This window comes from Mesoplodon densirostris, chromosome 3 (genome assembly GCF_025265405.1).
Source record: "Mesoplodon densirostris isolate mMesDen1 chromosome 3, mMesDen1 primary haplotype, whole genome shotgun sequence".
Taxonomy (NCBI): Eukaryota; Metazoa; Chordata; class Mammalia; order Artiodactyla; family Ziphiidae; genus Mesoplodon; species Mesoplodon densirostris.
Genome location: NC_082663.1, coordinates 146,094,388 through 146,107,938, shown reverse-complemented (window position 1 = coordinate 146,107,938; position 13,551 = coordinate 146,094,388). Strand labels below are relative to the sequence as shown.

Sequence of the window (13,551 nt, the reverse complement as noted above, 5' to 3'; positions counted from 1 at the left end):
TCACAACAGCTCCTTTTTTTTTTTTTTTTTTTTGCGGTACGCGGGCCTCTCACTGTTGTGGCTTCTCCCATTGCGGAGCACAGGCTCCGGATGAGCAGGCTCAGTGGCCATGGCTCACGGGCCCAGCCGCTCTGCGGCGTGTGGGATCTTCCCGGACTGGGGCACGAACCCGTGTCCCCTGCATCGGCAGGCGGACTCTCAACCACTGCCCCACCAGGGAAGCCCTCACAACAGCTCCTTTAACTAAAGGATGAATAGACACACTGCAGTTTATCTTCACATGGAAGACCACTCAGGCATATTTGAAACCTCGAGTTCTGAAAGGAACAAGCGATATAGAACAACATGGATGAATCTCACATGCATTATGATGAGGGAAAGAAGGCAGACACAAAAGGCTATATACTATATGATTCAATTTCTATGCCATTCTAGAAAAGGCAAACTATAGGGACAGTGAGCAACCAGTGATTCGTAGGGCCTGAGGGTGGAAGAAGGGGTTGACTACAAAAAGGCGTGGGGGAATTTTTCGGTGATGGAACAATTCTATATCTTGATCGTGGTGGCGTTTATATGACTGTATATGTTTGCGGAAATTTGTGGAACTGTACACTGAAAAGGGAAGACTTTATTTATTTTTAATTGTATCTTAAACAAAAACCCCTCACAACTGTCTTCCATCAGTAAAAGTCCACTTAGGAAAATAGACATATCTCAAACAGAGGGGTTTTAATACAGGGGTTGGTGACCTAGATGAGAAACCAAAGGAGGGGGGGGCAGGTGAGACAACTTGCAAATTAACAAATAGGGAGGCCATGTCCAGCGGGAGATGCTGTCAGAAGCAGATGAGGAGAACTACCCTGGCTTCTCCCATCTTCTCGCCCTCCAATCTACCCTCAGTGCCTGCCATTGGCTAAATCTGGGCACAGAAGGCAGAGAACAAGGGGGCTATCCTGTGCAGGGGTCAGCCCTTAGCCATGGGGCAGGGACAGAGCAGGGAATGGGTGACCTGAGGGTACACAGGTGCAAGGCTGACACAAAACATATGAGGAAGGGGTGATTATACCCCCATTTTACAGAGGGGGAGACTGAGGCCCAGATAGCCCATGTGACCTACCCAGAGGTTCAAGCCCTGAGGGGGTCTGACTCTCTGCCAAAACCCAGGGGGCTGTTTCTGCGCCTTTTTTTCTGCTCCATGGACCCGCTTTGACGCTGAACTGAAGGGAATGGAAACATCTATGCAAATCAGGCCCATCCCTAGGGGTTGGGGGAGAATGCCTCAATGGGGACTCCTCCTCCTCCTCACACGCTTGGCAGTTACCCACAAACTGAGCTGCAGACAAACACACAGCAGATGTTTTGGCAGTTGATGGGGATGTACTTTAAACAGCTCCCCCAAAGAGGTCAGACCGCTCCCCTATCTATCCTGCACTCATACCCTGCATCTTCTATCTGAAGGTTGCCCCCCAGTATTCCAGCCTAGACTCTGGCCTTTGAAAACCCTGGCACAGTGATGGGGGGCTAGGAATGGCCAGATGTTGGGGGGCCCTCCAGCTTCCAATATATGCTCTCTAAATTGCTATCATGCCCGTGGCCAGCAAAGACCCTCGCCGGGCTGCAAGGCTGATGCTGGCCCACTGGGGACAGAGGTCACCTACAACTGAGCCTTTGATCCACAGGAATGGGCTGGGCACCTCGACCTTTGACTCCACCCAGGCTTGGGCCAAAACGGTCAAACTTTGAGCCTCGCAGTGTGAAGGTCTCGAGGTCATTACCTCCCTTTCATTAAGGCTCACAATCAATAATGCCAGTGGGGGAACCGTGTGCAAACTGCTTTCTCTACATTCCACTTGTTCAATTACTATGTATTGAGAACCTTCTGGGTGCCTGGCACCATTCTCCTTCTTACCATGGGGGCCCAGCAGTGAAAGAAACAAAGATCTCTGTCCTCCAAGCGTTGATGTTCTAGTGGAGGAGAAAGACAAGAAGCAGGATAAATAAGAACATGATGTCATCTGTTAGAATGTGGTATAAGTTCTGGAAACAATGATACTGGGAATGCAGATTAGATATGTGCGGTAGGAAGGGACTGTGATTTTTAGACCCAGTGTCACCTGAGAAGGTGACATTTGAGTAAAGACCTGAAGGAGATGAGGGAGTGAACCATGCAGATATTTAGGGGAGAGTGGTCCATGTAGAAGGGACAGCCAGTGCAAAGGCCCTGAGGTTGGTGTGAGATTGACAGGTTCTGGTGAGAAGACCAGTGTGGTGGAAACCACAGAGAGACAGAGCGGGACAGTGAGAGGAAGTGAGGACAGGTCCTGCAGGGCATTGTGAGCTGCAGTGAGGACTTCGGCTTTTTTTCTAAGGACTTTGGCTTTTGCTGTAGGAGGCATGGAGGGTTCTGAGCAGAGAAGGGATGGATCTGACTCAGATATTTACAGGCTCCCTTTGTGGGGGTGGGGGGAAACACTGTGGAGATTGAGGATGGAAGGAAAGAGAACTCATCCTCCACACAGCTCAGTAGGGGAGAATTTGTGTGTGTCCCACCTACCCACTAGGGCCAAACTCTGAAAGTGCTAACCACTTGCCCAGGGACACCCAACCAATTAGCAGCAGCCCCTGGATTTGAACCTGTCCATGTGACTCCAGTGCCATTGGGTAAATAATCATTCATTGGGTACCTTATGTGCCTGTGACCTCAGGGGGTTACAGATCTTGAGACCCAAGAGACAGAGAGGGGGGCTCTGTTTCTGGTAATACCCCTGCATTAGGATGATAAACAAAGGAATTCACTCAAGAAACATGTATTGATCACCCACTGTGTTACAGGCACTGTGCTGGCTGCAGGGAACAAGACAGAGCAAAATTTCTGCCAAGAGGGCAAGACAGAATTTCTCCTCTAGTAAGGGAGACAGACAAAAAGCATTAAAAAAAAAAAAAAAACCCAGGAGGGACTTCCCTGGTGGTCCAGTGGTTAAGAATCTGCCTTCAGTAAGCTGTGACAAAGCGAGAGAGAGGCATGGACATATATACACTACCAAACGTAAGGTAGATAGCTAGTGGGAAGCAGCCGCATAGCACAGGGAGATCAGCTTGGTGCTTTGTGACCGCCTGGAGGGGTGGGATAGGGAGGGTGGGAGGAAGGGAGACGCAAGAGGGAAGGGATATGGGAACAGATGTATATGTATAACTGATTCACTTTGTTATAAAGCAGAAACTAAAAAAAAAAAAAAAAAGAAATATATTATAAAGGGACCATGGCAGTAATTTGGCAAAATAGCATGAGGAACAAAACCAACGAGTTGAAGCAGGCTATCCTAGTGACTTTCCCTAGAGTGAAAGTTGAGTCAACCTCACATTGGCTGATTTTTTTCTTTAATAAAATTTTTCAAAAGGAAAAAAAAAAAAAGAATCTGCCTTCCAATGCCTGCCTTGGATCCCTGGTCGGGGAACTAAGAGCCCAAATGCCGCGGGGCAACTAAGCCCGCATGCCGCAACTACTAAGACCCCACGCTCTAGAGCCCACGTGCCACAACTAGAGAGAAGCCCGAGTGCCGCAATTAGAGAAACCCATACGCCACAACTAAGACCCGATGCAGCCAAATAAATAAGTAAATATTTTTAAAAAGATAAAGATCCTTAAAAAAAAAACACCCAGGAAATTATATAGGATGTTAGAAGATAAGTACTGATGGAAAAAAATAGGGCGGGATAAGGCGGTCAGAAGGGCCAAGGGTGGGGATTGCAATTTGAAATAGGGTGGTCAGGACAGGCTTCTCGGAGGAGGTGACATTTGAGCAAAGAATTGGAGATGAGGGATCAAGCCATGTGTAGCTCTGGGAAAAGTATGATCCAGGCAGAAGGAACAACAGTACTAAAGGCCCAGAGGTGGGTTAAACATAAATGACTGAGTCAATGAACAAAGCTTGTGGCCATCAGGAAAGTCCAGTCACCCCCTCCTCCAGTTCCCACTTCTGGCTTTTGCAACTGCTGTTTCCTCAGCCTGCATCACATTTTTTCCTTTGGACAAACTCCTGATGGACCCTCAAGCCTTAGCTCTCTGGTTGCAGCTTCAGAAAAGTTGCCTCTGAGACCCCCGCCGCCACAGATTAGCAGTTCTTTCCCTGTGCTCCCACAGACCCTGTAGACCTCCCCTCCCCCATTCTGATCTTTCAACCTTCTGCACTGGGCTGTGAGTATCTCAAGGGTGTCTGCTGGATTTACCCCAGCAGTACACAGTAGGTGCCCAATAAATCATTAAGCAGCTAAGTGCTGTTCCATCCTTCACCACATAAAATCTAAATTCTCTTGCACAGGACAGACATGTAAATCTGTCTGTAAAATAATAAACTGGTTCTGGGAGAAGACACACAGCTGGTTGTGGTGGTGGCTTCTGGGAAGGGAAAGAGGTGGGTGGGGCAGGGCAGGGAACAGAGGGTGGAGACAGACTTTTCACTCTAGCTTTCTTTTTGTAGTTTTTGGAATTTTCTTTACTAGGTGTGTGAATTACTTATGCAAACATAAAATGAATAAACAAAATTGTACAAAATTAAAAGACTTTTTAAAATTGCAAAGTGTGTGGAGTTTGAAACACATATCCACAGTTCTTGCAAGGATAGAATGAACAATGAAATACATTATAAGTTTTCATTAATACTTCACAAAAATATCCATATGTTATATATCAGATGCAAAAAAACAAAACAAAAGCCTTCAAGTCTTCCACGGTCCACCCCCATCCCTGCCTTGGCTTTTTTTTTTTTTCCTTTTTGACCTTTTATTATTTATTTTTATTTGGCTGCATTGGGTCTTAGTTGTGGCACGCAGGCTCTTCATTGCAGCATGCAGTCTTCTTTCCAGTTACAGCGCCCGGGCTTACTTGCACCGCAGCATGTGGGATCTTAGTTCCCCCCACCAGGGATCTAACTCCCGTCCCCTGCATTGGAAGGCGGATTCCTAACAACTGGACCACCAGGGAAGTCCCCCACCTTGGCTCTTGCCTTGCTTTGATGATAAAACTCACCTTCAAAATAAAAGTAATAATAATAATAATAATAAAGCTACGTATGTTCTACACATGGCATGCTTTGCCTCCATCATTTCATCGAATCTCACACCTCCCCATTTTCCAGATGAGGACACTGAGGTTGGCTCCCAGGCCACGTTCTCCGCGGCTAAACTCGGTCCATTTCTCACTGGCAATCCAGTGCTCAGGTCTGGCCCGCCAGGGCAGGCTGCTATGGGCTCGTGGCGCCGCCTGGAGGCCTGATGGGGAACGCAGCAAAGAACCTAAAAAATGAGCGTTGGGATTTCTGTTGGACGAGGGAGGCAACGCAGGATCTGTGGACTCCCCAGTTTGCTCTCGGAGAGCCCTGGCAGTCTGAGATGCGACAGAACCTTGGTCTAGGAGATGGGGGGAGACACATCTCCTAACCTGACGCATTTGAGGGGGACGTGCCCTGGGGGAATTTAAGAGGAGAAGCACGATCCGCCAGGCCCTACCCTGAGGGCTTTCTGTGAGAGATAACGCCCTGCATTTAAACAAACAAGCAAACAAAACCACGTTCCTGGAGAAACCAACGGCTAGGGTTTTGGAGGCCCAAAGCGGGCGGGCCCTGGGGACGTGGCTGACAAAAAAGCGTAACTGTTATTGGCCATATTCCCTTAGGTGCCCGCCCTAGCACCGCCCAGCCACTTTTCCAGACTGAACGAGCTCATTGGCTGAACAAGGAGCGTGCCCTTTGAGGAGGGAGGTTTCATTGGCTGGATTACCGCACCGGCTCTTTGGGGGCGGGACCGAAGAGGGGGCGGGACCGAAGAGGGGGCGGGGTTTCTTGCTGTGGGGTCGCGCTCCCAGGTGTTGCAGAGGGTTCTTTAGGCCAGCAGTGAAAATTAGCTTCTGGGGTTAGTCTTGGGGCGGAGGTGGGCACGGCGTTAGCGGGCCCCGCCGTCTTTGCTCTTGCTCGCCCAGCTTTCTAACGCCGAATACAAGCCCGGCCGGCGGCGTCGCGGGCGTGACGTCATCGCGAGGCGTCGCGAGAGTCCAGTAGAGGAAGCCTTGACCTCTCTAAGCGTGGGGAGCTGCGCGACAATGCTGCAGCTAGTCCGGGCTGGGGCGCGGGCCTGGCTTCGGCCCAAGGGCTGCCGGGTGAGGCCGGGGACTGAGGGCGGGGTCGGAGGACAAAGGTTGGAGGGTCCGGGGATCGTCTCTCACTCTTGCTCACCGTTTACAGGGCCTGAAGGCGCTGGCAGAAGAGGCAGTGCAGCCGGCGGAGAAACCAGAACCAGTGGCGAGCGCGGGTGAGGTTGCTGGGGTTGCCCCAGGAGGGGTGGCAACCGGAAACTCTGACCCTTGCTCCTGACCCCTGACCTCTCAATCGCTCCAGGTCCCCGGCTGCCCGTGCTGCGCAGGTGCGAGCTCCCGGTGCTCGCGCACCGGCGTCCCGTGCAGGCCTGGGTCGAGTCCTTGCGGGGCTACGAGCAGGAGCGCTTGGGTCTGACCGAGCTGCACCCAGACGTTTTCTCCGCGACGCCCAGGTAAGTGGGAGCCGAAATGGTGAACTGGGTGGCAGAGGGACGAGGAGCGGGGATTTAGGAATCAGGATGACCTGGACTGGAGCCTCAGTTTCTCCACCTGTTAGAAGAGAGTGATGAAAAAAAAAAGAGAGAGAATGATGGGTTTTCTTGCTGCAGAGTTGTGTGAAGGTGAGGGCCGAGAGGTAACATCCTCTGAGGGTTAGGGACGCAGAGCTCTGGAACCCGAGTGACTGGATTCAAATCCTGCCTTCCCCCTTGAGCTTCAGTGTCTCTATTGTGTCAAACCTCAAACGGTTAAATGAGATAATTCTGGCCCATAATATGGTCTGTAGAAATGTTGGTTATTGTTGCTGTTATTGGTTTTTGCAAAAATGAGCATTAACTGTGGTTAAGTCCTTACTGTGTGTCTGGGACAGTCTATTTGTATTTTATTTTATTTTATTTTTGGCCACGTGGCTTGCAGGATCTTAGTTCCCCGACCAGGGGTTGAACCTCAGCCCTCAGCAGTGAAAGCACAGAGTCCTAACCACTGGACTGCCAGGGAATTCCCTTTTTTTCGGGGGGGGGCGTATTTGCATTTAAAAGATACATATTTATTTAGCCGCATCGGGTCTTAGTTGCCGCACGCAGGATCTTCGTTGCCGCGTGAGGGATCTTCGTTGCAGCATGCAGGATCCTTAGTTGCAGCATGCAGAACCTTTTTAGTTGCGGCATGTGAGGTCTAGTTCCCTGACCAGGGATCAAACCCGGGCCCCCTGCATTGGGATCGCAGTCTTAGCCACTGGACCACCAGGAAAGTCACCCTACTTGCAGTTTAGTTAACTAGATCCTCATAGCAACCCTAGGAATGGATTCTATTATTCTTGTTTCGTAGGTAAGGAAACTGAGCACAGACAAGTTAAGAAATTTGCCCAAGGTCACACAGCTTATAAACTTTAGAGCCAGATCTCAACCCTATATGGGCCAACTCCCAGGACCAAGTTTTCGCTTGCCAAGGTGTGTGATGTCTCTTACGTGTATGTGTCTGGCACATAAGTGCTATTAATCTATTACTATTACTTATTTGTATGGTTTGCTCTCTGTCTTTACAGAGTCCCAGTCTGCTAGATGGTGACAAAAAAAGATAAAAACGACATATTTTGTTTATTCTGTAAATACTTATGAAGTACTTACTATGTGCCAGATTCCATTCTAGGTGTCAGGGATACAGCAGTGAATGAGCACCGAGGTTGCTGATGTTGCTCCCAGTCTAAGCCAGGATCAGCAAACTTTTTCTGTAAAGAGCCAGAGAGTAAATGTTTTGGGCTTTGCAGGCTGTAACATCTCCATGGCAACTACTCATCTTTGTTGATGTAGTACAAAAGCAGCCATAGGCAGTGTGTAAGTGAATGAGCGTGGCTGTGTTCCAGTAAAACATATTTACAAGAACAGGCAGCAGGCCAGATTTGGCCTTACTAGCCATAGTTTGCCAACCCCTGGCAAACCAGCCTGGCAGCGCTGTCCAATGCGAGCCACACATGTAATTGAAATTCTTCCAATAGCCAAGTTTTCTTTCAAATAGTGAGAAACAAATGAGATTGATTTCAATAATATATTTCGTTTAGCCTGATAAATCTAAAATCTTGTCATTTCAGCATGTGGCACTGGCCACCTTTCAGGGGTTTAGTAGCCACACATGTGGCCAGTGTCTACTGTATGGAACAGCACAGGGGTAGAGAGGCAAACCAGTCTGTAAAGAAGTGGCAGTGAGGAAGTGGTAATGGTAGGAAAGGAGTAAGGTAAAGCCCTCTAGCAAGGGGATTCCTCTTGGAGATACCATTTGGGCTAAGACTGGTAGGCAGAAAAGGAACCAGCCATGGCAAGAGCATTTCAGGCAGAGGGAACAGCAAGTACAGATGCTTGGAGGCTGGACTCCACAGAACGGACACAAGAGTGGAGCTGGAGGTGGTGCAAGATGGGCTGAGAGAGGGACCGGGGCAGGTCACACAGGGCCCTGGAAGTGGATGGGGACGAGCCGGAGTTTTTTTTTGTTTGTTTTGTTTTTGTGGTACGCGGGCCTCTCACTGCTGTGGCCTCTTCTGTTGCGGAGCACAGGCTCCGGACGCACAGGCTCAGCGGCCATGGCTCACGGGCCTAGCCACTCCGCGGCATGTGGGATCTTCCCGGACCGGGGCACGAACCCGTGTCCCCTGCATCGTCAGCCGGACTCTCAAGCACTGCGCCACCAGGGAAGCCCTGGAGTTTTCATCTAGTCTGGCGGAGAGGGTTTTAAGTGGAAGTGAGCCTGTCATGTCTCCTTCCTCCACAGGCTGGATATCCTGCACCAGGTTGCCATCTGGCAGAAGAACTTCAAGAGAATTGTGAGTGCCCAGAGTGGGGTGGGGGTAGGGGGGCAGAGGATGCCCCTGCTGTGTCTTCTCTGGACTGTGGGGCTCAGGCCCCATCTTCTCTCTCCTGACCCATTCACCGATGGGCCATTTGCCAGGCATTTTGTGAACTGCCACTGTGCCCTGCACATTGTGCTGGGGGACAAGACAGGCAAGGTCCCTGTCCTTTTGAAGCTGCCAGTCTAGTTGGTGAGGAGAACATGAATCAAGTAGTCACGCCTGTGAATGTATAATTAGGGAAGTTGTCTCAGAGAAAGGGGCGTTTAACCTCAGGTGCGTGACAGGCGCTAACCAGGTGAAGCGGGCAGTGGGGCTGGGGTGGAGGGCGTTGGAGCAACACAGGCACATCCTCTGTGGCAGGGATCAGAAGGGGCCCAGTGTGGCCATGGAGGTCAGCAGGGGCAACGGGAGGTGTTTGGACCTTAAGCCAAGAGCATTGATGACGCTGTTATCAATCAGAGTCCCCGCCTTCCATCTGCCCACCTCAAGTCTGGCGAGTCCTCCCCTCCCTGGCTCGCCGTGGCCCTGGAAATGAAGTCATCAGCCTGGCATTGGAAGCCTTGCATGATCCCCTACCCTGCACCTCTCCGTGATTCTCCCTAACCCCCGCGTCTTTCCCCATGCCCCACCTTCCTTTTATTTTTTAATTTAATTTAATTTATTTATTTGTGGCCACGCGGCTTGCAGGATCTTAGTTCGCTGACCAGGGATCAAGGGATCGAACCCCTGCGCCATGCAGTGGAAGCTCAGAGTCCTAACCACTGGACCGCCAGGGAATTCCCCTAGCTTCCTTTTAGTTACAACCACATGGAAATCATTCAAAAAATACTAAGTACCTACTGTGTGTCAGGCAGCAGAGCCCCTGCCTCTCTGAGGCTGACGTTCTGGAGTGCAGGAGGGAACTCTTGATTCCTTTATCCCTCCCTCCCTTCCTCCCAGAGCACTCTGTGCTTGTCCCGATGGAGCCCCAGTCTCTGTGTCTCCTGTCCGGCTCCCCAGCGGCAGGCCGGTCCGCCCGGCTCACTGCTGTGTTCCTGGGCCTGGCACCTTTCGTCTGCAATGGCACCTCCCTTGTGAACCTGACTCTTTCCTCACTCTGCGCCCACAGAGCTATGCCAAGACCAAGACCAGGGCCGAGGTGCGAGGCGGTGGCCGGAAGCCCTGGCCACAGAAAGGCAGTGGGCGTGCCAGGCATGGCAGCATCCGCTCCCCAATCTGGCGAGGAGGTAAGCAGGTCTGCCCACGTGCGGTCAGAGGTTGGAGAGTCCGTCCACTTCGCCCCATTTCCCCGCAGTTCTGGCCTTGGCCTCTCATCAGGCCATGGCCACAGCCCCTTTTGCCCCACTTCCCATCTCACCTCTCCTGGCCCACACTTCACACAGCACCCAGAGGGCTCTTCCTAAACCTCCCAGCTCCTGCGGCCTTTGCGTGAAGTCTGAGCCCCTCGTCTTGGCCTCCAGGCCCTGGTGGCTGCAGACCGCACGCCCTTGTCCCTTGCACACCCCCTCTGACCAAACAGCTGACTCAGAGTCATCTCCCATTTGTCTGGCCAATCCCTCTCATCCTTCTGATGTGTTTGGGCCATGCCTCCTCCAGGAAGCCCTCCCTGACCCTCTTTGAGTCTCCCCACCCCCTGCAACCCCCTGTGCTGCCTGGCACGGCCCTGGTTCCCTCTGGCATCAAGTCTCTGGCTGAATATGAATGGTGTGGGGGCAGGGACCCTCTCCCGCATGTTCCCTGCTGCACTTCCAGTGCCCAGCAGAGGGAGGACACACGGGTAGACCCGTCCTCACCCCAGGTTTGACGGCTGAAGACACCAAGCCCCAGTGAGGTGAATTTACCTGTCCCAGATGATGCCTGATGCAACCTCCCCTCTCCATCCCTACCTGAGGCCCTGCCCTCTTTGCTGGGGTTCTGCCTGGCCGCGGGCAGCCTCCCTCCTACCTCCCCTGTGCCAGCCACTGGGGCAGATTTCTGACCTCCAAGCCCAGCTGGGGCCTTCACCTATTTACGTACCTCTGCCCCCGCAGGAGGCATTGCACATGGCCCCCGGGGCCCCACAAGCTACTACTACATGTTGCCCATGAAAGTGCGGGTGCAGGGCCTCAAGGTGGCGCTGACCGTCAAGCTGGCCCAGGTACAGCAGCAGTCCTGCCGGGAGCCACGGGAGTCCTGGGGTGTGGGCTGTGGGTGCAGGGTGGTCTCAGACTGTCCTTTCCTCCCACCAGGACGACCTGCACATCGTGGACTCCCTGGAGCTGCCGACCGCAGACCCCCAGTACCTGATGGAGCTGGCCCGCTACCGCCGCTGGGGCGACTCAGTCCTCCTTGTGGACTTGTGAGGGTGCCGGGCAGAGCAGGGGCGGCTGGGGCAGGGGGGCAGGGTGGGCGGTCCGTCCTCGGCAGGGGCTCACCTCTTGGCCTCTGTTTCAGAGAACACGAGGACATGCCCCAGAACATTGTGGCAGCTGCCTCTGGGCTGAAGACCTTCAACCTAATCCCTGCTATTGGTGAGCCAGGGGCCCCGTTCTGTCTCTCAGACCCCCGGAGAGTGCAGCATGGGCCAACTCAAATCCTGTATCTGCAACTTGGTCACAGAGTGGCCTTGGGCAGTGACCACCCTCCCCCACTCAACCCTCAGTTTGCCCAGACGGAGCATTGGGAGAATGATGTGTTTCTTAAAGAAAACTTCTGAGGGGAATTCCCTGGTGGTCCAGTAGTTAGGACTCCACGCTTTCACTGCTGTGGCCCGGGTTCGATCCCTGGTCTGGGAACTAAGATCCCACAAGCAGCACGGTGCAGCCAAAAAACACAAAACACTCTGAGGTCACACCTGTCCAAGCTTGGGCCACAGGGCCAGGCGTGGAGTGAGTTTGAGGGCCCACTGGCTGTCCCCACCCGGCTCCTTGCTCGGAGACACAGGATCAGGGCTGTCCTGAGTACGTCACACCAGTGGCTGTGGTGACTCATGCCCAGGGCTCTCTCCTGGTCTCCTGTTTGTGTACCCGGCTGCCTCCTGGACAGCGGCACATGGGGTCTGCTAGTCATCCTGGCACACGAGACCTTCCTCCCAGCAGCTCCGGCCCCAAACCACACTGTCCCCCTCCACTCCAGCCTGTTAGCTCACCCTGTCAGCGCTGTCTCTAAACGTCCACAATCCAACCGCTTTTCACCACCCTGGGCCAGCTCCCACCATCTGCCTGGACCGGCACAGTTAGGGCACACTGGCCTCTGCCCTGGTCCCAGGCTCCTGCTGACCGACTCCTCCCCACAGTCTGTCCTGCACTCCCGTCCCCCCACCCCCGCTCCCACTACGGCCACCAGAGGGCGCCTGAGCACCTGAGTCAGGTCCTGTCCCTCCTCTGCCCACCACCCTCCAGGGCTCCCTCGTCACTCGGGGTAAAAGCCCAAGTCTTCCCCGGAGGACCACAGACCCTGCATGCCCTGCCCTGCCCCGCCCTCCCCTTCCTTCCCCTCATCACTCACTGCAGCCCCATGGGCCTCCCTCAGTACATCGTGTTTATCTGCTCTGTTTATCGTCAGCCTCCCCCACTGGGGTGTGAGGTGGGAACCGTGCCCAAGCGCAGGGCAGAGTTGGGTACTCAGGGTGCTCTCGGTTGGAATTTGATGAGCTAAGGGCAGTCTCTTGCCCAGGGTCTTGCTGGGGGTGAGCGACTGAGCCAGGGTTTGAACCCAGGCTACGGGGCTCAGGACCCTACACCAGACCCTGGTGTTTCTGTCGGGGGCAGGGGGGACCCGCCCTGACTGTGCCTCCACCCCGCCCCCCAGGCCTGAACGTGCACAGCATGCTCAAGCACCAGACCCTGGTCCTGACCCTGCCAACCGTCGCCTTGCTGGAGGAGAAGCTGCTCTGGCACGACTCGCGCTACACGCCCCTCTACCCCTTCCGCCTGCCCTACCGCGACTTCCCCTGAGCCCCACGCTGCACCCCCCAGGGCCCATCGGCCACCCTCCTCCTTGCTCGCTGTCCATGCGGTGCGCCTGCTCTGAGCTAGGCCGAGCCCCTGGTGGGCTTGGGAGCCTCCTGCTCATCCTGCAAGGGCGGCCAGAACCCCTCATCCCGGTGGGAAGCTGAGGCCACTCGCAGAGCAGCCAAGCAGGCGTCACTACCGGGAAGGGGCCGCTGACAGGAGCTTGGGGCAGCTTCTGCCCCAAGTCTCTTTTGTGTAAGATAAATTTTACTTTTTAATCAAAGAGGAGAAACACAACAACAGCTCATTGCCGTTTTGTGAATAATTCCATTTGGCAAGTTAGGCTCTTTCCCCGGTGCGGGGCACAGCTGGGTACCCGGCTGCCTCAAGGCACTGTTTATAGAAATGACCCACCATCAACTTTTCAGCCTCGGAGCACACAGAGAACCAGCCATCGCTAGGAACCCACTCGTGGTGTCTCCCAATCCCAAGCACTCTCACCGAGCGCTTGCATCCCTGACGGGGCTTGTGGTCCCATTTATTATGGTCCTTCAGTCCAAGTGTGGACCTGATTCCCCAAGTGGGTACAGTGTGGAAACCTGAGCTTTCATCACAGTGATTTTCCCTAAGCACAGAGTCGGTATCAACGTGGTCAGTAAATGAGTGAATAAACATTTTTTAAAAACACCAAA

General features: G+C 53.3%; 1 protein-coding gene across 1 annotated transcript; it reads left to right on the top strand.

The window, feature by feature from the left end:
- The first annotated feature begins 5,837 nt into the window (after positions 1 to 5,837).
- On the top strand, positions 5,838 to 13,551 carry MRPL4 (mitochondrial ribosomal protein L4). Its single transcript, XM_060094182.1, has 9 exons — positions 5,838 to 6,151; positions 6,237 to 6,303; positions 6,390 to 6,540; positions 8,849 to 8,900; positions 10,036 to 10,153; positions 10,958 to 11,064; positions 11,156 to 11,265; positions 11,361 to 11,437; positions 12,717 to 13,551. The coding sequence occupies exons 1-9, from the start codon at positions 6,095 to 6,097 to the stop codon at positions 12,860 to 12,862; spliced, it is 885 nt and encodes a 294-aa protein (XP_059950165.1). The 5' UTR covers positions 5,838 to 6,094; the 3' UTR covers positions 12,863 to 13,551.

What these genes read in the sequence shown, in the direction of transcription:
- MRPL4 (XM_060094182.1), top strand. Translation starts at nt 6,095, where the DNA reads ATGCTGCAGCTAGTCCGGGCTGGGGCGCGGGCCTGGCTTCGGCCCAAG. An exon ending in TTCGGCCCAAGGGCTGCCGG is followed by an intron (nt 6,152 to 6,236) that starts GTGAGGCCGGGG and finishes CACCGTTTACAG; the next exon opens with GGCCTGAAGGCGCTGGCAGA. An exon ending in CAACCTAATCCCTGCTATTG is followed by an intron (nt 11,438 to 12,716) that starts GTGAGCCAGGGG and finishes CCCGCCCCCCAG; the next exon opens with GCCTGAACGTGCACAGCATG.